This window comes from Tachyglossus aculeatus, chromosome 6, assembly GCF_015852505.1.
Source record: "Tachyglossus aculeatus isolate mTacAcu1 chromosome 6, mTacAcu1.pri, whole genome shotgun sequence".
Classification (NCBI taxonomy): Eukaryota; Metazoa; Chordata; class Mammalia; order Monotremata; family Tachyglossidae; genus Tachyglossus; species Tachyglossus aculeatus.
This window is the reverse complement of record NC_052071.1, coordinates 48,812,583-48,836,960: the sequence shown is the minus strand read 5'-3', so window position 1 is coordinate 48,836,960 and position 24,378 is coordinate 48,812,583. Positions and strand designations below refer to the sequence as shown.

At 58.5% G+C, this 24,378-nt stretch overlaps 2 protein-coding genes across 3 annotated transcripts in view; one reads left to right on the top strand and one right to left on the bottom strand.

The window, feature by feature from the left end:
* The window catches only part of DRP2 (dystrophin related protein 2), a 36,164-nt gene extending 22,504 nt beyond the window's left edge, over positions 1 to 13,660 (top strand). For both annotated transcript variants that reach the window (XM_038747979.1, XM_038747980.1), the window contains exons 10-23: positions 149 to 210; positions 1,797 to 1,871; positions 4,621 to 4,822; positions 5,528 to 5,613; positions 6,265 to 6,422; positions 7,122 to 7,288; positions 8,410 to 8,521; positions 8,624 to 8,760; positions 9,719 to 9,784; positions 9,946 to 10,011; positions 10,234 to 10,383; positions 10,878 to 11,115; positions 12,906 to 13,026; positions 13,333 to 13,660. In XM_038747979.1, the coding sequence (XP_038603907.1) occupies positions 149 to 210; positions 1,797 to 1,871; positions 4,621 to 4,822; positions 5,528 to 5,613; positions 6,265 to 6,422; positions 7,122 to 7,288; positions 8,410 to 8,521; positions 8,624 to 8,760; positions 9,719 to 9,784; positions 9,946 to 10,011; positions 10,234 to 10,383; positions 10,878 to 11,115; positions 12,906 to 13,026; positions 13,333 to 13,457 (1,765 nt within the window). In that variant the 3' untranslated portion in view covers positions 13,458 to 13,660. The remainder of the gene's footprint in view (positions 1 to 148; positions 211 to 1,796; positions 1,872 to 4,620; positions 4,823 to 5,527; positions 5,614 to 6,264; positions 6,423 to 7,121; positions 7,289 to 8,409; positions 8,522 to 8,623; positions 8,761 to 9,718; positions 9,785 to 9,945; positions 10,012 to 10,233; positions 10,384 to 10,877; positions 11,116 to 12,905; positions 13,027 to 13,332) is intronic.
* A 1,554-nt stretch (positions 13,661 to 15,214) lies between these two features.
* LOC119929613 (aryl-hydrocarbon-interacting protein-like 1) lies at positions 15,215 to 24,282 on the bottom strand. Its single transcript, XM_038747788.1, has 10 exons — positions 24,065 to 24,282; positions 21,704 to 21,883; positions 20,341 to 20,529; positions 19,942 to 20,118; positions 19,187 to 19,328; positions 17,490 to 17,978; positions 16,788 to 16,933; positions 16,441 to 16,531; positions 15,691 to 16,092; positions 15,215 to 15,297 (listed from the first exon to the last, which is right to left on the bottom strand). Exons 1-10 carry the CDS (start codon positions 24,158 to 24,160, stop codon positions 15,215 to 15,217), a joined length of 1,995 nt encoding a protein of 664 aa, XP_038603716.1. The 5' UTR covers positions 24,161 to 24,282.
* Positions 24,283 to 24,378: the final 96 nt, after the last annotated feature.

Genomic DNA, 24,378 nt, shown 5'->3' with positions numbered 1-24,378 from the left:
AGTAAATGGAGGTCCTTGTGTTTCTGGCTCTGTGGGCCCGTGGGGGTCTATTGGGGGTGAGGTTGTGGGCGCGCACAAGAACGCACACCCGGGCTGGGCAGAAGGGACACTGTTTGTCCTTGACTGGGCCGGCCCCTCGTGTTTCCAGCCACCAGGCTCAGACTACCTGCTGGGACCACCCCAAGATGACCGAGTTGTACCAAACCCTGGGTGAGAAGGGGACCACAGGATGGGCTGGGTGGGGTGGGGTGGGGTGGGGAGGGAGGAGCTGGGGTTGGAGTGGGTGAAAAGCTGCTTGGGCCGCGCACCCCCATCTCCCCACCCCCAGGGGAGAGGAGGAGTGTGGCTCATAATATTAATAATAATAATAATGGTATTTATTAAGTACTAACTATGTGCGAAGCACTGTTCTAAGCGCTGGGGGGATACAAGGTGATCAGGTTGTCCCACGTGGGGCTCACAGTCTTCATCCTCATTTTCCAGATGAGGGAACTGAGGCACAGATCATAATAATGGCATTTATTAAGTGCTTACTATGTGCCTCAGTATCCCCTCTGGGGGGATACAAGGTGGTCAGGTTGTCCCATGTGGGGCTCACAGTCTTCATCCCCTTTTTCCAAATGAGGGAACTGAGGCACAGATAATAATAATGGCATTTATTAAGTGCTTACTATGTGCAAAGCACTGTTCTAAGCGCTGGGGAGGTTACAAGGTGATCAGGTTGCCCCACGGGGGGCTCACAGTCTTCATCCCCATTTTCCAGATGAGGGAACTGAGACACAGATGATAATAATAATAATGGCATTTATTAAGTGCTTACTATGTGCCAAGCACTGTTCTAAGCACTGGGGAGGTTACAAGGTGATCAGGTTGCCCATGTGGGGCTCACAGCCTTCATCCCCATTTTCCAGATGAGGGAACTGAAGCCCATTCATTCATTCATTCAATCGTATTTGAGTGCTTACTGTGTGCAGAGCACTGTACTAAGCACTTGGGAAGTCCAGGTTGGCAACATATAGAGACGGTCCCTACCCAACAGTGGGCTCACAGTCTGGAAGGGGGAGACAGACAACAGAACAAAACATATTAACAAAATAAAATAAATGGAATATGTACAAGTAAAATAAATAGGGTAATAAATTCGTACAAACATATATACATATATACAGGTGCTGTGGGGAAGGGAAGAAGGTAAGGCGGGGAGATGGGGAGGGGGAGGAGGAGGCCCAGAGAATAATAATAATGATGGCATTTGTTAAGTGCTTACTATGTGCAAAGCACTGTCCTAAGCGCTGGAGCACTATTCTAAGCGCTGGAAGTGAAGTGACTTGCCCAAAGTCACACAGCTGACAAGTGGCAGAGCTGGGGCTCAGTGGGAAGAACCCGGGCTTTGAAGTCAGAGGTCATGGGTTCAAATCCCGGCTCCGCCAATTGTCAGCTGGGTGACTTTGGGCAAGTCGCTTCACTTCTCTGGGCTTCAGTTCTCATCTGTCAAATGGGGATGAAGACCGTGAGCCCCCCCGTGGGGCAACCTGATCACCTTGTAACCTCCCCGGCGCTTAGAACGGTGCTTGGCGCATAGTAAGCGCTTAATAAATGCCTTCATCGTTATCATTAGAAGCCCTGACCTCCGACTCCCGAGCCCGGGCTCTTTCCACCGAGCCACGCTGCGGGGCCTGGGTGGAGCTGGCCATTCCAGTTCCGTCCAGCTGGCCCGGCTGCCCCCACCTTGGGGTGGGGGAAGCGAGGAGGGCCGCACCCCCAGCCCAATCGGGCTCCCCTCTGCTCCTTTCCAGCCGAGCTGAACAACATCAAGTTCTCCGCGTACCGGACGGCCATGAAGCTGCGCCGAGTCCAGAAGGCCCTACGCCGTACGTCTGCCTCGCCCTCCACTCCTCACCGCCTCTCTTCCCTCCCCGTTCCCCTCTGCCAAGCTCAGACCCTCCTCTTCCTCCCCCTCCCACCGGCCCCCAAGTCCTGTAGCCCTTTCATTCGTTCAATCGTATTTATTGGGCGCTTACTGTGTGCAGAGCACTGGACTGAGCGCTTGGGAAGTCCAACTTGGCAACATCTAGGGACGGTCCCTACCCGACAACGGGCTCACGGTCTAGAAAGGGGAGACGGAGAACAAAACAAAACGTGGACAGATGTCAAGTCGCCAGAATAGAAGTAAAGCTAGATTCATTCATTCAATCATATTTATTGAGCGCTTACTGTGGGCAGAGCACTGTACTGAGCGCTTGGGAAGTCGAAGTCGGCAACATCTAGAGATGGTCCCTACACATCAACGGGCTCACAGTCTAGAAGGCGGAGACAGCAAAACAAAACATGTGGACAAGTGTCAAGCCGCCAGAACAAATAGAATTAAAGCTAGATTCATTCATTCAATCATATTTATTGAGCGCTTACTGTGTGCAGAGCACTGGACTGAGCGCTTGGGAAGTCCAAGTCGGCAACATCTAGAGACGGTCCCTACCCGACAACTGGCTCACAATCTAGAAGGTGAGACAGCAAAACAAAACATGTGGACAGGTGTCAAGTCGTCAGAATAGAAGTAAAGCTAGATTCATTCATTCAATCGTATTTATTGAGCACTTACTGTGTGCAGAGCACTGGACTGAGCGCTTGGGAAGTCCAAGTCGGCAACATCTAGAGACGGTCCCTACCCGACAACGGGCTCACAGTCTAGAAGGGGGAGACAGACAGCAAAACAAAACATGTGGACAGGTGTCAAGTCGTCAGAATAAATAGAAATAAAGCTGTATGCACATCAATCAATCAATAGTATTTATTGAGTGCTTATTGTGTGCAGAGCACTGTACTAAGCGCTTGGGAAGTACAAGTTGGCAACATCATTAACAAAATAGAATAGTAAATACGTACAAGTAAAATAAATAGAATAGTAAATATGTACAAGTAAAATAAATAGAGTAATTAATCTGTACAAAGGCCAGCCTGCAGCAGGGGAGCTAACAGGCTTCCGGCCTTGTGTCTCAGAGAGGTGCAGTCGGTCATATGGATCAAGTGCCTTAAGCGCTTACTACAGTGCTCTGCACGCAGTAAGCGCTCAATAAATACGATTGATTGATTCTGGGCGGGGCACTGTACTGTGCGCTTGGGAGACTGTAATATAACAGAGTTGGTAGACACGTTCCCTGCCCACAAGGGGTTACAAGTCCCCAGTGTTACTGTGGCAGGGAGCCAACAGACCAAGCCAGAGGAGAAGGGTCCCCATCTCGGAGCTGGTGAGCAGAGTTACCTACTGCCCTTGGGCAGCCCAAAGCAGGATCAATCAATCAATCAATCGTATTTATTGAGCGCTTACTGTGTGCAGAGCACTGTACTAAACACTTGGGAACTACAAGCCAAACGCTGGATGTGGGGCAAGCACCGTGGCTTAGTGGAAAGAACCCGGGCTCGGGAGTCAGGGGTCGTGGGTTCTAAAACCAGCTCTGCCGCTTGTCTGCTGTGCGACCTTGGGCAAGCCACTTAACTTCTCTGCGCCCCAGTTACCTCATCTGTAAAATGGGGATAAGACTGTGAGCTCCATGTGGGATGACCTGATTACCGTATATCTACCCCCAGCCCTCAGACCAGTGCTTGGCACATAGTAAGCTTAACAGATACCGTAATTATTATTCCAGCACTTAGTACAGTGCCTGGCACATAGCAAGCACTTAACAAACACCATCATTATTATACATGGAGCCACAGGGGAATGGGGCTAGAGAGGCCATGATCAGCCAGGGCAGATTCAGTTGTCATCTGCAGAGTATAACACTCACTCTTCCTGCATTCATTCATTCAATCGTATTTATTGAGCGCTTACTGTGTGCAGAGCACTGTACTAAGTGCTTGGGAAGCACAAGTTGGCAACATATAGAGATGGTCCCTACCCAACAATGGGCTCACAGTCTACAACCCAAGTTAATGTTAAAAAAAAACACACACACACCCCTCAAAACTCCCTGTGCTTGTTTAAACAAGTGTGTGGTGTTTTAAACTGCCGGCTCACTGTTTCATGTATTTAGAAACCCCATTGCTTAAAAAGTCCCCACAACAAAATAGGATCTTGTGTATTCTCTTGTTGTTTCTCTCCAGCACTGGCTACAGTTCTTGGCAGTAATAATAATAACTGTGGTATTTCTTAAGGGCTTACTATGTATCAGGCGTCGTACTAAGCACTGGGGTAGATACAAGAAGCAGCGTGGCTCAGTGGAAAGAGCACGGGCTTTGGAGACAGAGGTCATGAGTTCAAATCCCGACTCTGCCACTTGTCAGCTGTGTGACTTTGGGCAAGTCACTTCTCTGGGCCTCAGTCACCTCATCTGGAAAATGGGGATTAAGACTGTGACCCCGCTGTGGGGCAACCTGATCACCTTGTAAACTCCCCAGCACTTAGAACAGTGCTTTGCACATAGTAAGCGCTTAATAAATGCCATTATTATTATGATTACAAGATAATCAGGGATCCCTTTGGCCAGCTGTCGGCTTTGGGCCTGGGAGGTCACCCCGCTGGTCCCTTGGGGCCCGAGGCTGGCCGTCAGCGGAGGGAACGAGGGTGGGCGGGTGGTCTGGGGCAGGGGCCAGGGTTGACTGCCGCCTTCCCCCTTGTCCCAGTGGACCTGGTCCCCCTGAACACAGCCCTGGAGATCTTCAGCGAGCACGAGCTGCAGCCCGGGGAACACGTGATGGACGTGGTGGAGGTCATCCACTGCCTGACCGCCCTCTACGAGAGGCTGGAGGAGGAGAGGGGCATTCTGGTCAATGTGCCGCTCTGCGTGGACATGACCCTCAACTGGCTGCTCAATGTCTACGACAGGTGTGCCCCCCTCTGCCCCCCTGCTGCTCCACTCTCTGCCCCCTGACCCCGGTGCCCTCTCTGCCCGTCTCCCACGAACCCGAAGTGGCGAGAGGAAGCCCTGCCCCTGCCGACCCTTGTCTCGGGCTTCCTCGGGCCCCTCACTGGTGGTCCGGGGCTGGGAGGACCCAATCATCTAGCATATACATGAGATGCCTAGGACAAGGACCCATGCGTGGGCAGTGCCCCTGTCCAGCTCCTTCCACCTCTTCGGTGGTCATCTGAGGCCCAGCTGCCCTCAACCTGCTGATGGTCAGTTCAGGGCCAGGCCCGGCTGAAGTCTCCCGAGGCTCCGATTGGGCTCAGTGTCCCAAAAGGAGCCCAGGGGGTCGGGGAAAGCCAGTCTGTCGCCAGGCCTCCTGAGCGGGGGCACAGAGCCAGAATCCGTCTGGATGCCCGGCGCCCAGAAGCCTGCTTGTTCCCTTTCTGGGTCACCATCTCGTCTGTCCCTCTCCTCCAGTCCCCCCCTCCGCCCCCAACCCCAAGACACTTCCTGGGGCTCTAAGGGCAGCAGGAAGCTGGCAAGGGGCATTGTCACAATGCCCGGCCTAGTTCTGGCTTGCGGTGAGGGACGTCTTCCACCCCCGGGGCCCTTGCGACGGGGCGTGTGTCGGGGGAGGGAGGGTTGACCCTTTGACTGCTCTCTACCTCTGTCCACTCCATCAGCGGCCGCAGTGGGAAGGTGCGGGCCCTCTCATTTAAGACGGGCATCGCGTGTCTGTGCGGCACAGACGTGAAAGAGAAATTCCAGTGTGAGTCCCGGGGTTGAGGGGGAGGGGGCTGGCCAGGCCGAGTGCAGTGCCCCACTCAGTGGAGGGCAGAAAGGGGGGCAGGGGGGATCTTGGGAAGGGGAAAGAAGCCCAGGAAAGGGACCCCTGAGTGTCTGAGTCTTGAGGATCTGTTCTGTGGGGGTCCTGGGTGGGGTTGGAATGAGTTACCTCCTCCCCCCCACCCTACCTCAGAAGAGCTGTGAGTCCTGGCTAAGGGGGCAGAGATGGGGGGTCAGCTTCCAGGCACCTTCTTCGGGGTCCGGGGGATAACGGGGGTATGTTTGGAGGAGTGGGGATGGGCTGAAGGTCGGGCGGGGGTGACCCACCCAGCAGTGGAAGGCAAGCGGGAGGCTGGGGGCCTTCAGGCAGCCAATCGCCCTGGGATTCCCAAAGGGCCTGAGAGCCCCGGAACCCCCGAGTCCTTTTCCTCCCAGGGAGCCAGGGGTGGAGGCTCCCGTGGTAGCCGAGCCCTAGTTGGGAAGGGCAGCGAGCGGGCTAAAAGGACGCCGGGTTGACAAGCACTTGGCTTCCTCCCCATCCCCTGCCTGTCTTTCCCCCTCCAATCCCGACCCCCCTCGCCCGGCCTCTCCTCTCCCCGGCCTGTCCCGCGTCCCCACCACGGGTCCCGGGCAGACCTCTTCAGCCAGGTGGCCCACGCTGGCGGCCTGTGTGACCAGAGGCACCTGGGCATCCTGCTGCACGAGGCCATCCAGGTTCCACGCCAACTTGGGGAGGTGGCGGCCTTCGGGGGCAGCAACGTGGAGCCCAGCATCCGCAGCTGCTTCCGTTTTGTAAGCGCTGGGCCCGGGCCGGAATTTATTATATTTATTACTCTATTTATTTATTTATTTATTTTACTATATTTATTACTCTATTTATTTTACTTGTACATATCTATTCTATTTATTTTATTTTGTTAGTATGTTTGGTTTTGTTCTCTGTCTCCCCCTTTTAGACTGTGAGCCCACTGTTGGGGAGGGACTGTCTCTATATGTTGCCAACTTGGACTTCCCAAGCGCTTAGTACAGTGCTCTGCACACAGTAAGCGCTCAATAAATACGATTGATGATGATGATGATGGGAAGACCCGGCCCAGAGGCAGGCCGACAGCCCCACCGCCGCCGGGAAGTGGGAGAGGGGAGACGCTGACAGGAGGAGGGGAGGGGCCGGGTCAGCGGATGCTCTCTTCCACCCACCCTGCCGGTACCCCTCAGGGGCAGCTTTGATGTGGGCATCTGGGGGGATTGTTTGGGGTGGCCGAGGGTGGGGCAGGAGGGCAAGCGGGGATGCAGAGCCCCACAGGCCGCTGTAGGCCTGCAAGCGAGACGGGGCCCGGGCATCCTGGCCGTCCACCCTGTCCCCGAGAGCCCGCCATGCTGGACAGGGTGGGGCCTTGGAGGCCACTGGGTCTACCACCCCCCAGGACCGGAGCCACCCAGCCTGCCGGGCTTCAGTCCTTCGTCCCTCCCTCCGTCCCTCTGTGTCCCCAGAGCGCAGGGAAGGCGGCGGTGGAGGCGGCCCAGTTCCTGGAGTGGGCCAATCTGGAGCCGCAGTCCATGGTGTGGCTGTCCGTGCTGCACCGCGTGGCCCTGGCTGAGCCGGTGAAGCACCAGACCAAATGCTCGGTTTGCAGGCACTGTCCCATCAAGGGCTTCAGGTACATCCGGCCCCAGACCCCGAGGGCCACACGGGAGGGGCACCCCATCAGCTACCGAGACCTGGGGCTGCTGGGCGTTAGGGGAGGTGGAGGGCACCCCCCCGTCCACACCCCCCGGGTTTGAGTGGGCCTTCCCCCTGGGGGACTCAAGTTTACGAGCCGTGGAGGTGGTAGAGCATCTGGGCGTCACCCGGGGCGTCCTCAACAGGGGAACGGGGCATTGAGTGTCAGCATGATTGGCCCAGGAGGGACTTCATCATCTGATCCCGTGGCTCGTACCATTCTGGCCCCAACCAGGAATTGTGGGAGATTCCCTGGGCACCAGGAGCGGTAGTCAGGAAGGGCTTGCCTCTCCGTGCTGCCCACTGCCTCTGAATTCTAGCTACCTCTTTGGCTAAAACAGGACCACCTGGCCGAGGGAAACCTCTCGTTTGTTGTCCAGTACGACCATTGTATTTCCATGGTGGAGGGTGGGCTGGTGGGGGGGAAGGGGAGGGGGCAGTGGTAGATTATGGGGCTCATTTTAAAAGGCTGGTGTAACCCCACATTTTAAATTCCTAACTGGGGTGGAACAAAACTTCTGCCCCAAACAAACCTTGAGACCCCCCCAGTGAGTAGCAGTGTGGCCTTCTAGACTGTGAGCCCACTGTTGGGTAGGGACCGTCTCTATATGTTGCCAACTTGTACTTCCCAGTGCTCTGCACACAGTAAGCACTCAATTAATATGATTGAATGAATGGCCTAGTGGAGAGAGCACGGAGCTGGGAGAAAGGGACCTGGGTTCTAATCCCCAGCACTGCTGCGTGACCTTGGCTCCGTTTCCTCGTCTGTAAAATGGGTATTCAGTGCCTGTTCTCCCTCCCCCTTAGACTGTGAGCCCCATGTGCGACAGGGACTGTGTCCGATCTGATTATCTCGTATCGACCTCAGCGCTTAGTTCAGTGGACAATAGTAAGCGCTGATCAAATGCTGCCGTTATTATCCTCATCACGTGGTGGGGTGCCAATGGGAGAGGGGTTGGGGCCAGCGTGTGGCCGTGCCCCCCCCACCGGGAGGGCCAGAGAGGTTCTGGATCTCCCTGCCCCTCTCCGCCCACTCCCTCCGGTCCCGTCCTTCCCCAGATACCGCAGCCTGAAGCAGTTCAACGTGGACATCTGCCAGATGTGTTTCCTGACGGGCCGCGCCAGCAAGGGCAATAAGCTCCACTACCCCATCATGGAGTACTACACCCCGGTGAGGAGCCGCGCCCCCTTCGCCCCCCGCGCCCTCCCGATCCCCGGGACACCCAAACTGGGGCCGCGGGGGCTCAGTGACGGGAGCCCCTCCTCTCCCCAGACCACGTCCAGCGAGAACATGCGGGACTTCGCCACCACCCTGAAGAACAAGTTCCGGTCGAAGCAGTATTTCAGCAGACACCCCCAGAGGGGCTACCTGCCCGTCCAGTCGGTGCTGGAGGCTGACTTCAGCGAGACGTGAGGGCCGAACCCCGTGGCGCGCCCGGGCAGGGAGAGGAGCGGGCAGGGAAGCGGCGGTCACCACACAGTGGATCCGCGCTCACTGTGTGTCCACTGCTCTCCTGAGCTTGACACAATTTACAAGAAAATCTCAGTAGACACCAGACTTGTCCCAAAAGGGGCTCCCTGTCCAAAAGGCAGGGCGAGTAGGTGTCTCCTCCCCATTTGATATATCTGAAAACAGTGGGCCGGAGACATTACGACGGTCCCACGGCTGGGATTAGAACCCGGGTCTCGGGACTGCCACCCCTGGGCTGTCTTCACTGAGTTGCGCTGTGCTTTGCACATAGTAAGCGCTTAATAAATGCCATCATTATTATTATTATTATTACCTCAGTGATCCTGGGAGGGGGTGACCCGGATTTGGGGGCCGGGGAGGAGGGTTCGAGGAGGGCAGGAAGCCTTTGGGGACTGCTCCTCCTCATCGGTGTCCTGCCCCAAGCCCCGGGACGTGAGGTCTCCAAGTAAGGCCCCCACCAAGCAGCGTGGCTCAGTGGAAAGAGCGCGGGCTTTGGAGTCGGAGGTCATGGGTTCAAATGCCGGCTCCGCCAGCTGTGTGACTTTGCGCAAGTCACTTCACTTCTCTGGGCCTCAGTTCCCTCATCTGTAAAATGGGGATTAAGGCTGTGAGCCCCCCGGGGGACAAGCTGATCACCGGCGCTTAGAATAGTGATTTGAACACAGTAAGCGCTTAATAAATGCCGTCATCATCATCATCATCACCGAGCCCCCGGCCCCACCGAGCACAGTCTGAGCTTCCGGGAGGGGGATTCCCCTCTGTGCAGTGAGTCAGATGGCTCTGAGGCCACTGGCAGCCCCCTCCCCTGCACCCGTCCCGGAGCTGTGGGGCGCTAGGTGGGTCTCCGAGTCCCGGTGGGCGGCCCGCCCGGACTCTGGGCCTCGGCTGTTCTTTCAGGCCGGCCTCCTCCCCGGTGCTGCCCCATGCCGACACCCATTCCCGCATCGAGCACTTTGCCAGCAGGTACCTGGGTCCCGGCGGGGAGATAACGGGGGTCGGGGATCGTTGGCGGAGGCCTCGCTCGGTCCCGGGCTTCCCGCCCCTTGTCCGGCTGCGGCTCGGCAGCCGAGGGGCCTGGGCGGGGTCGCCAGTGGGGTCACCGCCGCTCCCCTCCACCCCTCCAGGCTCGCCGAGATGGAAAGTCAGAACTGCTCCTTCTTCAATGATAGCCAGTCCCCGGACGACAGCATGTGAGTCCGCGGTGCGTGGCCCGGCCCCGCGTCTCAAGGTGGAGGCTTGGCCCCGGCCCAGGGGGGTAATGAGACTGGGCGGTGGGGCCTGGTTTGAACCCAGTTGGAGGATAGGGCCGGATTGGTGGCTAGGTGTCCCCCCTCAAACCCCCCGTGCCCTGGGTATGCAGGTGTGTCTGTGCCCACATCAGACCCCTCCTGGCACCACTCTTCCCATGGCAGAGACGAGGACCAGTACCTTTTGCGGCACTCCAGCCCCATCACGGACCGCGAGCCGGCCGGCGGGCAGCAGCAGGCCCAGGGCAGCCCGGCCGGCCAGGAGGACAAGGGCACGCTGGAGAAGATCCTGGCTCACCTGGAGGACGAGAACCGGTGGGGGGCCGGCGAGGGGGCGGCCGGGGGACGGGTGAGGGGGCGCGGGAGGGAGATGGGGCTTGCCCTGGAGAACGGAAGACGGGGCGCTGGGCCCGGCCTTGCCTGCTGAGAAGCAGCGTGACTCAGTGGATAGAGCCCGGGGTTGGGAGTCAGAGGTCGTGGGGCCTAATCCCGGCTCCTCCGCTTGTCAGCTGGGTGACTTTGGGCAAGTCACTTCTCTGAGCCTCAGTTACCCCATCTGTAAAATGGGGATTACGACTGTGAGCCCCCCGTGGGATAACCTGCTTACTCTAGAACGGTGCCTGGCACCTAGTAAGCGCTTAACAAGTACCATCATCATCATTATGATGATTCGGAGGGGGCTCAGGAATCGCAACCGGGCCCTGGGACGGGGGGCCGAGCCCCCGGCCGGAGCCAGTTGGGCCGCCCGGGGTGGTAGGGGCGCGGGGCTCATCTCTGGGGGGCCCTCGTCACGCTCCCCGGCCCGGCAGGATCCTCCAAGGGGAGCTGCGACGGCTCAAGTGGCAGCACGAGGAGGCGGGCGAGGCCCCTCCCCTGGCGGCCGGGACCCCCGAGGCGGCCCAGGACCCCCACAACGAGGAGCTCCTGGCCGAGGCTCGGATCTTGCGGCAGCACAAGAGCCGCCTGGAGACCCGCATGCAGATCCTGGAGGACCACAACAAGCAGCTGGAGTCTCAGCTGCAGCGCCTGCGGGAGCTGCTCCTGCAGGTGGGTCTGGGGGACCGGGGGGCTCCGGGGGTACCGGGGTCGGAGGGATGGGACAAGGAGGGGAGCCGGGATTGGGTGGGCGGACCCACAGTTGGAGCCGAGTCAGCCAGTCCGTCCGTCGTATTGATAAAGAGAAGCAGCGTGGCTCACTGGAAAGAGCCCGGGCTTTGGAGTCAGAGGTCATGGGTTCAAATCCCGGCTCCGCTGATTGCCGGCTGTGTGACTTTGGGCAAGTCACAACTTCTCTGGGCCTCAGTGACATCTATAAAATGTGAATTAAGACTGTGAGCCCCAGGTGGGACAACCTGATCACTTTGTATCCTCCCCAGCGCTTAGAACAGTGCTTTGCACATAGTTAGCGCTTAACAAATGCCGTCATTATTATTATTATTATTATTGTTCATAGACTGCGAGCCCATTGTTGGGTAGGGACCCTCTCTATATGTTGCCGACTTGTCCTTCCCAAGTGCTTAGTCCAGTGCTCTGCACACAGTAAGCGCTCAAAACATACGATTGAATGAATGAATGAATTGGGTGCTTTCTGTAGGCTGGACACTGTACTAAGCCTTTGGGAGAGTACAACATAACAGACACATTCCCTGCCCACAGTGAGTTTACAGTCAAGAAAGGGAAACAGACATTAATATAAATAAATATAATTACAGATATGGACAGAAGTGCTGTGGGGCTGGGAGGAGGGGAGGAAGGGAGCAAGTCAGGGTGACGCAGCCAAGTCGGGAGGAAGGATATCTGGACTTTTTGATTTCGTTTTCTATGGTATTTGTTGAGCATTCATTCATTCATTTCATTCAATCGTATTTATTGGGCGCTTACTGTGTGCAGAGCACTGTACTAAGTGCTTGGAAAGTACAATTCAGCAACAAATAGAGACAATCCCTACTCAACATCGGGCTCGCAGTCTAGAAGGGGAATAGTGATGGTATTTGTTAAGCACTTACTGTGTACCAAGCTCTGTTCTAAGCGCTGGTGGAGATACAAGGTAATCAGGTGGGGCTCATAGTCTTCATCCCCATTTTACAGATGAGGTCACTGAGGCACAGAGAAGTTAAGTGACTTGCCCAAAGTCACACGGCTGACAAGAACAGTGCTTGACACATAGTAAGCACTTAACAAATGCCATCATTATTATTATTATTATTAATAAGTGGCAGAGCCGGGATTAGAACCCGCAACCTCTGACTCCCAAGTCTGGGCTCTTTCCACTGAGCCACGCTGCTTCTCGGGGGTTCTTACCTTGATGATCTCTGGTGGTGGGGGCCTACCCGAGAGTCCTGTTTCGGGACTTTTAGACTGTGAGCCCACTGTTGAGTAGGGACTGTCTGTAGATGTTGCCAACTTGTACTTCCCAAGCGCTTAATACAGTGCTCTGCACACAGTAAGCGCTCAATAAATACAATTGATTGATTGATTGGGGGCTGTCCAGAGCCCACCTTGAGCATCCCGATGGGACATTCCAGCCACTCAGGCCTGAAGAAGAGAGGAGGGGAGAGCACAATTTCCTGCAGCTATGGGAAGTGATGTGGGATATGGGGTGGGCCGCTCAGGTTTCTCTGAATATGACCTAAAACGGCAACAAGAGGAAGGTAGGAGAGACATCAAAAGAGCCTTCTGAGCTCTGCCCATTCCCGAGGGGAATGGGAAACCCGCTCTGAAGGCTTTTAGGATTCACGTCTCTGCTCCGGGTGGATGAGGCCTGGCCTTCCCTGGAGGCAGGGAGCTGGACTGGAGGGTCCCGAGCGGCTGGGTCAGGGCCCTGCGTGTCTCTCCAGCCCCCGGCAGACTTGGACGGGACCGGCTCGGCCGGCTCCTCGCTGGCCTCCTCCCCGCAGCCGTCGGAGGGAAGCCACGCCAGGGAGAGGGAGCGCAACACCCCGGACACCGAGGTGGCCGGTGAGACGCTGACCCACGTCCTCTCCCCTCGGTCACAACTACTGGGGGTGGATGGGAAACTCCCTGGGCTGGACATACACAGAGCCCCCGTCTTGCAGGCTGAGCGCCGCTCCCAGCCAAGGTGGAGACCGGCAAACGCGCAGCCTCGTCCTTCATCCCCGTCCCGTCCGCCCATCTCCATCCGCTCATCTTCCCCGTCCCCTCTTTCCGCCTGTCCTCCCTGTGCTGTCCGTCCTTCCCGCCCTGTTGATCCGCGCTCCTGGGCCCCGCTCCATCTGTCCATCCCGTCCGCCCTCTGCCCTCTAGATGAAATAGTCGCCAAGAGCCAGAACGTCAGCCTGTGCCTGGAGGACATCATGGAGAAGCTGCGGAATGCCTTCCCCAACGCTCCCAGCCCCGAGCCGACCCCTAACACTCTGCTGGCCTCTTGACCTGCCAGAGGTCACCGGCCCCGCTCCCTCTTCCGGCCCGGCAGGGCTCGGCCCCGTCTCTGCTCCGGCCCAGCCCTTTCCCTCATCCCTGCTGCCGGGATGCTGGGACCCCACTGCCTAGGGTCTGGGCCCTGGGGGGGTTGTGTCGAGGGCCAGCCCAGGGGTCAGCCCTCACTGCTGGCTGCTGCCTTCTGTAAGGGTCGGGGGGCTCCTGGGACACCAGAGTGGGGGTGGGGGGGTCACTGGGGAACACAGCCCAAGTGGGAGTGAAGCCCCCAGCACTGGCGTCACTACCCTCTGCTCCTCAGGATGCCGGAGGGAAATCCACCGGCCGGTGTGGCCTGCTGGCCAAGAGTCCTGGCCCACCAGTGGCCCACGGTCCTGTGTGAGCACCCCTGCCAGCTGCTGTGCCCAGTAGTAACCTCGCTAACCAAAGCCGCGCTAGGCCAGCTGGGTGCCCGTGCCGGGCCGTCCCCGCGCCCGGGTACGCCTGGGTCCTCCACGGCCAGACAGACCCTCCCGGCGGCCTACTCCCAACGCCGGCTGATGTTTGGAGGAACCAGAGAAGCGCTAACAGGTTTGGCTTATCCGAGCTCCCCCGCCGCGCCTTCCCTCGGCTCCACCCGCTCCCTTCTGCCGACTTCCCGGGAGCTGGCCAGGCCCGGCTGGGACTTGGGCATCCACCCCGGGTCCGGCCGCCCCTCTTCAGGACAGCCCGCCATCTCGCCCTCCCGCCGCCGGCTGCCCACCTCTGGAGAACGGCCCTGGGACACAGAGGGGCTCCGTCCACTGACCGGGCAGAGAGAAGAAAGGAAACTAACGGCCAGGCCAGGGCGGGTGGGCTTGGTCTGACTCGAGGGCAAGGAGCTAGTCGCCTTCCCCAGCCCCCTTCACCACTAGGACAGGCCAGCTTTCTGCTCCTGGGGGCAGGGCGACCTCCACACCCCCAGCCTTGCCGGGGTGCCTCGAGTCAGTGAAGCCAGGTGAGGGGGGCGGTTCAAGGCTTGGGGCCCAGCCGGGGTCCGGGCCGTCGCCTTTTCCCAAGCCGACCTCTCTAACCAAGAGCCCTGGAGCAGATTTAACCTGCTTGGGTCTCTCTCTCTCTCTCTCTCTCTCTCTCTCTCTCTCTCTCTCTCTCTCTCTCTCTCTCTCTGTGTATATATATATATACATTCTGTGCATCAGCCATTCTCCCAACAGCCACCTTCCGCCCTTGCACATTAAATCCTAATTCCTCATCCTGCGTCCCCTTTCCTCCTCGCTCTCTCTGCCAGCCCACTTTGCAGGATGGAGTTGCCCCGACCAGGGGCCCCGTCTAGCTCTTCACCAGGCAAAAAGAGTCTGGTGTCCCTTGGGGTTGCCAGGGCACTGCCTCCTCTCTTTCCAACCTGCTCAGGCACCAGTCCAGGCTAATCCCAGTTAATCCCAGCCTGCCCGCCGCCCTCCTCAAACGGCCCCAGCTTGGGGGAGCGGGAGGAGGAAGTGGAGGGAAGGAAGAGCGACTGACTGCAGGGCCAGCCCAAGGCTTTGGGATTCTCTTCTACATCCTGAGCTGGGGCTCTTGGGGGATCCCCACCTTCCTTGGGCTCCACTCGGTCCCAGCCCCTGGCCCCGTGGGGCCTGAGAGAAAGGGGTGGGATGCTGCCAGAGTAGCTGGTACGGTCTGGGGAGGGGTGTGCTGGGTGGCAGCTGGATTTGAGGCCGGTGGTGCCCACCACAGTCCCCTGGGACTGGACCCACTCTACACCCAGTAGGCCTCAGCCCTGGGAGGACTGGATGAGGATGCAGTTGTCAGGTTTTCTGTGTTGAGGTGTGAGGGCTCCCGAATACAGGGGCTGAGCTGAAATCGGCAGGGGTCGGCGGGCAGCAGAAGCCGAGCAGGGGTAGGGTGCCCCATGTCCGGAGGACCGGGCTTGGGAGGTGTGCGCCCCGAGGGACCGGCCTACCCTGGTTGGTCTACCGGGCTCCTGGTATTTAAGTCCTGACGCTGAGGATGTTCGTAAAAGCTAAGGCTCTCAGGTCGGGGATGTGGCGCTTGGCCCGCTGGGGTTCAGGGCAGGTTGTGTGTCCACGAAGTAGGTGTTGGTTGTGTTGTTTCCTGATGAGGCGTCCTGTGCAGTGCTGCAAAGTGCCGTGGGGTGTTGTTGGGTGATCTGCAGAAGCCAGAATGGCTGGAGGGCTCTGCATCACTGGGAGGGGTGGGGTGGGAGTCTGTGTGTTTGGTCCGCGTTACAGTGTAAGAAGGTCAGAGAACGTTGGCCGGGAAGGATTCTGGGAAAGGCTCGGAAGGCTGCATTCTCAGGCCCAGTCACTGGCTGGATGTTGGTCAGGTTTGGGAGGGGAGTTAGCCGGAGTGGGGCCGGGGACGGGACCCAAACGGGACAGAAGGCCCGGGCCAGTCCTGCCCCGGGGCCCCAACTTCCCGATGCCCGGTCCGGCGCCATTTCCCTGCTCTGGGTGAGTGGCCAAGGCCCCAGCTCCTCCGGGCCCACTGCCCGGACTGCCTGGGTCAGCACCACCGAGTCAGGCGGAGGGGCCCGGGCGCGCCAAGCCGGGCCCGCGTCCCAAAGTTTTCCAGTGTGAGGCCTCCCACCCTTGGCCCGGCCGGACTGGGAAGCCTCGTCTGAAAACCTAGCTGGGGCCGAGGGAGCAAGGGAGGGCCACGCTGAGGGGACTGCAAAGGCGGCAGTCACCTTGGGGCCCGCTGCCCCCCCCGCCCCCCATCCCACCCGCAGGGGAGGGCCGTACTGAAGGGGCTGTAAATGCAGAAGTTGTCTTGGGGTCCCGTTGCCCCTGACCCAGCAGGCCAGGAGTGCGGTTTCCCTTGGTGCCCTCCCGTTCAGCTTTGAGCCTGGGGCTTTAACTGATAAAAGCTGGTATGGAGGGGGCAGTGCAGTCCTCTGCAGGGGTGGGGGACGAGGGCAGCCACAGCCCCCACTTACTAGCGGCAGAGAAGGAGGGCTCAGCTCTGCCCTCCGGCTACCCTGGTAGCCCCGGACTTTGGCAGCTCCTGCCATGCCTACGGGGCTCGTGACTCCTATGGGGCCATGCGGCCTGCCCCGCCTGTCCTGGGACTGCCATGTGGGTGGGGAGAGGCTAGGGGTGGGGGGAATCCAGATTTGGGGTCTGGTCCAGTGGAAGCACTTTGAGCTATTCAGGAAGGCAGGGGAGGGTGAGGAGACATGGAGACTGCCTAGTGCTGCCCACTCTCTCCTCCCTACTTGCCTCCTTCATCCTGGTCTTCCTGGTGCTGTTCCATCCTCTTCCCCGCCTTCCCACCCCCTCCCTGAGTTCTGCTTTGGAAGAGAATAAATTTGTATTTATGGGTACTTTGGCTGTCGTCTTCCCCTTCCTCTTCCCTTTATTGGAAGCTCCCCCGACTCCTAGCCCCATTTCCCCGGGGGCCCCGGAGGGTGGGCTGTGGAGGTGTGGACTGATGGAGGAAGCGGTGGCTTGTGGTAAAGGCCCTTTGGAGACTGATCTCCCCAGGGGATAGTCAGGGGCCGGCCCCACAGGGCCCCTCTAAGGCCCTTCTGACTTCTCTGAGGGGGTGGGCAGGGCTGGGAAAGGGAGAGAGAATCCCGACAAAAAAAGCATCGTGTCAGGATAGCTTTATTCTCAGCTTTTATGATCTGGCCCCGGGCTCTGAGGGGATGAGGCCTAGAAGAGGTCAGGCCTTCGCCCAGAGGCAGGGACCAGAGGGATGGGGATGATGAACTTTTTTCCGGCCCAGCCCCTCTGCCCTCCCTCTCGCTGCTGCACTGCTCTGCCTCTCTCTCACCCCCCCCCTGCCCCCACCAGCCTCGCCCACCCAGCCCCTCTGCAGGCCACAGACTTTGCCCCTCCTCCCTCCCTCAACCCTGGTCTCCGTCCTCCCCTCACCCAAGCTCTCCAGCTTTTTCCCAACTCCCTTGCCCCTGATCCTGTTTTCCCCTCAGCACATTTCATTTCCGCAGCCTCCGCCACCTTCCTCGGCTGCTCTCCCAGGATCTCCTTTAGCCTCTGACAAGGAATTCCCCTCTCCTTCCCCACTTTTCTTATTTCCCCCAAATGCTCCTTCTCTCACTCCTGCCCCTTTCCCGTCTTCCTGGGAATCCTGCTCCCCTTCTCCATCTGTGTCACTGCCCTTAGGTCTGAGTCCATCTCCTCTATTCTCACCCGCAGCCCCATCCTCTTCCCCTGATCCTGCTTCTCCACTCTCCCCCTGCCTCCTGGTCTCTGTCCTCCCACTCCTTGCCTGTCCCCTCCATTCCCCTTCCTCGATCTCTGCCCCCTTCACGCCCTCCTGGTGCCCAGCTCCCGGCTCCTTGGGCCCCGACCTCCGGAAAAGACCGCGGAAGGTGTGCCGCTCCTCCACCCTCTTTCTTCTCATCCTCTCTCCCAGCAGCCTCAGCTCCTCCTTCACGGCCGCGGCCAGGGTCGGGTCCAGCCGGGCCGCCCTCAGGAAGTCCGCCCGGGCCTCCTCCTCGTCCCACACGGCCGCGTGGGCCTTGGCGCGCTTGAAATAAGCTTTGACGTTCCCTGAGGGGGTAGGGACGGGCTGGGGTTGGTGGGGGTGCCCGGGGAGGGGACCGGGAGAACCCGAGACCCACCCCGACTCCTAATTCCACCGTTCCCACCCGGGAGGTGCCAAGGCAGGAGGCGGCAGCGGCTTTCGGACGTCACGTGCCGGAATGATGGCCCAGAGGCAAGGAGAGCCAGGAGGGGCTTAGAGTTTGGGCCACGGTAAGGCTAGGATAACAACAACAGTGCTTTGCACATAGTAAGCATTGAAAAAATGCCATTAAAAAAGAATAAAAAAAATAATAATTGTAGTATTTGCTCAGCACCTTCTATGTGCCCCAGACTGTACTGTGCACTGGGTTAGATGCAAGATAATCAGATTGGACACAGTCCCTGTCCCTCAAGGGGCTCATGGGTTCAGTAGGAGGGAGACCACTTATTGAAGCCCCATTTTCCAGATGAGGAAACTGAGGCACGGAGAAACTAAGTGACTTGCCCGACACATAGCAGCCCAGTGGCAGAGGTGGGATTAGAACTCAGGTCCTCTAACTTCCAGGCCTGGAATCCCAAGCCCAGCCAGAAGGTACATGGCTCAGTGGAAAGAGCCCGGGCTTTGGAGTCAGAGGTCATGGGTTCAAATCTCAGCTCCGTCAATTAGCTGTGTGACTTTGGGCAAGTCACTTCACTTCTCTGGGCCTCAGTTACCGCACCTGTAAAATGGGGATTAAGACTGTGAGCCTGCCGTGGGACAACCTGATCACCTTGTAACCTCCCCAGCACTTAGAACAGTGCTTTGCACATAGTAAACGCTTAATAAATGCCATCATTATCATTATGAGAAGCAGCATGGCTCAGTGGAAACAGCCCGGGCTTTGGAGTCAGCGGTCATGGGTTCAAATCCCAGCTCCGCCAACTGTCGGCTGTGTGACTTTGGGCAGGCCACTTCACTTCTCTGGGCTTCAGTTCCCTCATCTGTATAATGGGGATGAAAACTGTAAGCCCCCCGTGGGACAACCTGATCACCTTGTAACCTCCCCAGCGCTTAGAACAGTGCTTTGCACGTAGTAAGCACTTAACAAATACCGTCAAAAAAGAAAAAAGTCTTGCTAGCACTGTGTGGGAGCCAAAGGCAGCCAGAAGTGAGCAGGGGTGGGTGTGGGTGGGAAGGAGGGGGAGCGGTGGGCTCTGCTGCTGCGGAAGCAGGAGGGGAGGGGGCTTCCGAAGACCTGGGTCCTTCTGGAGGAGGGCGGTGGTGTGCTGCAGCACCTCGTAGTGGTCCCCCAACTCCAGCTGGCATTGGCAGTAGTTGAGGATGAGCGGCGTGAGGAGCCCCTCCAAGTGGCACCAGGAGGCCTCCAGGGGCTTCTCCTGCTCAATCAATCAACGGTATCTACTGAGCGCTTGCTGCGTGCGGACCACCGAGGGAGAAGGTGGGGGAGGGAGCTGGCGACCGGGCCTGGGAGCAGGGCAGAGCCCCCCCCCTCCACACCGCGGCCTCGGGGTCAGCTGGGCTTCCTCTGCAGGGACCTGGGCCCTGGGAAAAGAGGGGGCGAGTGGATGGGCTCCAACCCTCCTCCACTCCCTCTTGGGATGAGCCAAGATTTCACCCAGCCCTGGACGCCCCCGCCACCCCTGACCTGGCGGAGGTAGCCTGACCCTGCTGCCCAATGGGCCCAGAACTCCTCCTCCACCCCCCGAGCTGGTATACAATGCTTAGTCCAGTGCTCTGCGCACGATAGGCGCTCAATAACGACCTCTGAGTTTCTCTCCGAGACTGTTCCTCCCTACTGAGCTGGCGGTCAGACCACAGAGGGACTTGGGCACCCCCAGGCAGGGCAAGGAGCTCCCCGGGATGTTGCCTTGAGGGTGCTGTGCCAGGATTCTGCTCCCAAAGGCCTCCCCTGGGTTCCACTACCCCTGACCGCCTCGCAGAAAGCCACCGGCCCCCCCCGCCCCCCATCGCAGACCCCGTGGCCCCAACCTTGGCCTGGAGGGTGCGGAGACAGACGACAGCCTCCTGGTACTTGGCGGCCGCCTCGCCGAACTTCCTCTGCAGGACCAGCCGGTTGCCCTGGGCGTGGAGCAGGGGCACGGCCTGCAGCTTCTCCTCTGGGTTCATGGCCCAGGTGTCGCGCTTGTAGGACCAGGGGGCTTCCACCTGCCCGGGAGAGACCGCGGCCCCCTGTAACTCCCAGGCTTCTCTTCATGGGGAGGCACGGGGAGACGCCCACCTCGGACACCTGAGGGTCCGGGCTCCCTCTCTCCCTCCCTTCCCGTGGGCTTCCCTCGCCCTAGAGTGAGTGGGACCGTGGGGGCCGCAGAAGGCAGCAACTGGCTCTGCCCGGGGCTCCTGGGGTGGGGGCAGGAGGGCCCTCCTCACCTTGAGCAGCTCCATGACGAAGATGAGGGGCCGCGGGCTCCTCTGCAGCTCGTCCAGGTCGCCGTAGCCCGTGCTGTGGTAGTCGAACAAGTTGCCCATGCCGCAGCGGTGCCTCTGCCCCTCAGCCGGGTCCCTGCCCTCTGCGATCCTCCTCACGCTCCTGGACACGAGCGCGTACAAGCCCGTGTGCTGGAAGCGGGAGCGAGGGTGGTCCGCTGGCCAGTCGCCGGCGCGGCGGGGGGTCTCCGCGGCAGGGACTGGGTGGGCCTGGCAGCCCAGGTGGAGGTCCGACAGGGTTTGTGGACCCACCCCATAAAAAGACTGTTTCCTCTTTTATCGTGACTTTTCTCCGGGCTCCCTCAGCCACGGAAAGGGATACCCTGCTCTGGGCATGTGGGAGATACTGGTACCTGTCTGAGATAAATTCCCAACTGGTTCTCGCCAATCCCCCCACAGTGATGGAGATTCTTCATTTTTTCCACTCTCTCCTGGGGTGGGGCTGGGGGGAAAGGGGGTGTCCTTATGCTGGTCTCCACAGGGGTGGGAGTCGGAGACCAGGCATCCTGAGGAACGTTTTGGTAGCTGGGAGGCTGTGTTGGGGCTAAGCTAACACCTGCCCTAGGTAAACGGCAGCCCATCACTCCCTGCCGAACTGAGGGGAGGGCAGAGGGAGGGTGGAGCTGCCCCATCCACACTCCAACCCCGCTCTGGCCTGCTGCGGCTCGAACCCAGACCCCAGGAGATATTTCCACCCGGCCCTACTCGGACAAAGAAAGGGAGACCAAGGATGCAAAAAGACAGGGCAGGGCCCAACCATTGCCATGGCGATGCTCTGTTTGGGGGCCATTCCCTGCAGCACCAGAACACTCCTAACTTGTGGGTTTCCCTTTCAGAGACCCGGCAGAGGTTCTGGCTCTGAGCGGGCCTAATAATAATAATAATGATGATGGCATTTATTAAGCACTTACTCTGTGCAAAGCACTGTTTTAAGTGCTGGGGCGGTTACGAGGTGATCAGGCTGTCCCACGGGGGGCTCACAGTCTTAATCCCCATTTTCCAAATGGGGAAACTGAGGCCCAGAGAAGTGACTTGCCCGAAGTCACACAGCTGACAATTGGCAGAGCTGGGATTTGAACCCCTGCCCTCTGACTCCAAAGCCCGGGCTCTTTCCACTGAGCCACGCTGTTTCTCTAATGGGGAGGGGGCCCAAGAGGGGCAGGTCACAGCAACTAGCCCAGGGCCTGTCCTGCCCCTCCCGGGGAAACACTGGGTCCCAAAGGCCGGGGGACATTTCAGAGGGGCCGTGGGCACCCCCAGCAAGCAGCTGCCCAATCCCAGCCCGAGGGCCGGCGGCCCGACTCACCACGGCGTCGCACCAGAACTCGGCCACCTCTCCGAGCCTCATGGAGGTGAGCAGGGTCTCCCACACCTCCATCTTGAAGAGCTTCCCCACGACCAGCTCCGCGGGGGCTCCCGCCCGGCGGCTGTCGTCGATCACCGTGCGCTCCGCGTCGTCCTTCAGCGTCATGAAGTGGAAGGTGACCTGGGGTACGACAGGCCCCCCATTAAGGGGAGGGCCCCCCGACAACTCGGTGGCCACCCCGGGGAGTTGGGGAAGAGGGCCCGCCTCCAGAGGGTATAAATCTCCTCGGAGGGAAAATGGCCAATGCTGGGATCGCCTGCTCTCTGGGCAAGGAGCCCCAACCCCTCAGTGACCCCAGGTATCCCCCTGCCCCCTCCAGATCCGATAAGACGATCACCCTCCCCACCTTCAAAGTCTTATTAAAATCCCATCTCCTTCAATAAGCCTTCCCAGACTAAACTCTTATTTCCTCTCCTCCCTCTCCCTTCTGCATGGCCTGCCCTTGTACTTAATAACAATAATGGCATTTATTAAGTGCTTACTATGTGCAAAGCACTGTTCTAAGCGCTGGGGAGGTTACAAGGTAATCAGGCTGTCCCAGAGGGGGCTCACAGTCTTCATCCCCATTTCACAGATGAGGTAACTGAGGCACAGAGAAATGACTTGCCCAAAGTCACACAGCTGACAGTTGGCGGAGTGGAATTTGAACCCATGACCTCTGACTCCAAATCCTGTGCTCTTTCCATTGAGCCACGCTGCTTCTCTGGATTTGCTCCGTTTATTCACCCCTCCCTTAACCTTACAGCACTTATTTAGAGAAGCAGCATGGCTCAGTGGAAAGAGCCCTGGCTTGGGCGTCAGCGGTTATGGGTTCTAGTCCCAACTCCGCCGCTTGTCAGCTGTGTGACTTTGGGCAAGTCGCTTAACTTCTCTGGGCCTCAATGACCTCATCTGTAAAATGGGGATGAAGACTGTGGCTCCACGTGGGACAACCTGATCACCTTGTATCCCCCCCAGTACTTAGAACAGTGCTTCGCACATAGTAAGTGCTTAACAAATAGCATTATTAGTATTATTATTTCTAGCATGGCCACTGAGGAGCAGCATGGCCTAATGGAAAGAGCACAGGCCTGGGAGTTGGAGGACCTAGATTCTAATAATAATAATAATAATAATGGTATTTGTTAAGTGCTTACAACGTACCAAGCACTGTTCTAACTGCTGGGGTAGGTACAAGGTTATCAGGTTGTCCCACGTGGGGCTCACAGTCTTAATCCCCATTTTACAGATGAGGGAACTGAGGCCCACAGAAGTGAATTGACTCATCCAAGTCACACAACAGGCCAGTGGTGGAGGCAGAATTAGAACCCACGACCTCCGACTCCCAAGCCCGTGCTCTTTCCACTAAGTCACACTCCTTCACTTATCTGCCGAGTGACCTTGGGCGAGTCACTTCTCTGTGCCTCAGTTTCCACATCTGTAAAATCAAATTCAATCCCTGTTCTCCCTCCCACTTACCCTGAGCACAGGGGCTGCGTCCAACATAACTCATAGCTACCCCAGAGCATAGAACAGTGCTTAATACATAGTAAGTGCTTAACAAAGTGCTTCTTTATGTTGCCATCTTGTACTTCCCAAGTGCTTAGTACAGTGCTTGGCACACAGTAAGCACTCAATTAATACGAGTGAATGAATGAATGACAAATGCTACAGTTACTGTTATAGCTGCCATTCCTTTATATTAATGTGTCTCCCCAGCTAGATTGAAAGCTCCCTCTGGGCAGAGGGTGTGTCTGCCAATTGTTATATTGTACTTGCCCGAGTGTACAGTGCGCAGCACACAGTAAGCACTCAAAATCCCATTGATTGATCGAACCCAGGGCCTGGGAGGAATGCAGAAGTTCACTGGAGCTGGGACTGGTGGTGCCCGCTCTATGCCAGCCATGGAGAGACTTCAGCAGCCCCATCGAGGTCCCTGACCCCTGCCATTCCAGCCCCCAGCCCCAGGACTAACTGGGGACTCTCTCTCCTGTACCTCGCTTGCCAAGCTTGGCCGGGGCTCCCGTCCCACCCTAGCCACTGCCCCAAATCCCAGCTTAAAAGGGCCCCCAGCCCCATCCCCACCCCCTGAGTCTTGCCAATAGGTAAACCCCGTGCGGGCACGCACTCAACTATAAAACCTTTCCCATGTTTCTGACGGCCGGTGAAGGTGGGCAGGGAGCAGGTGACGAGAGGATGGGTCAGGATCCCTCCCCAACTAGGAGAGGAAGCCAAGTTGCGGGGTGGAGCAGGGTCTGGTCAAGGCCAAGCCCGAGCTCCCGGGCGGCGGGCCCCTCCCGCCGGCCCCTCACGCACCGTTACCTTACTCCCGTCGTGGAAGGCGGGTAGCTCCCCCAGGCCTCCATGCAGGATCTTCTTCCTGATGCCCTCCAAGCCGAGCAGCGCTATTTCATCCATGCTGGGGCTGGGCTCTCGCACCTCAAGCCCGCTTTCTCCGCTGGACCCACCTGCTGTCCCCCCAGGGAAATCCTGGGGTTCCCCGGTGTCGTTGGGAGTGGTCGCCTCCGTGGTCCCCAGAAGCATCCGCCGGACCTCCTTCCCAGCTGCTTTATGACAGCGGCGGTGGCCTGAAACTGCTCCTTTAATCCCTCCCAACCCCCCCGGGCTTCCCCGAC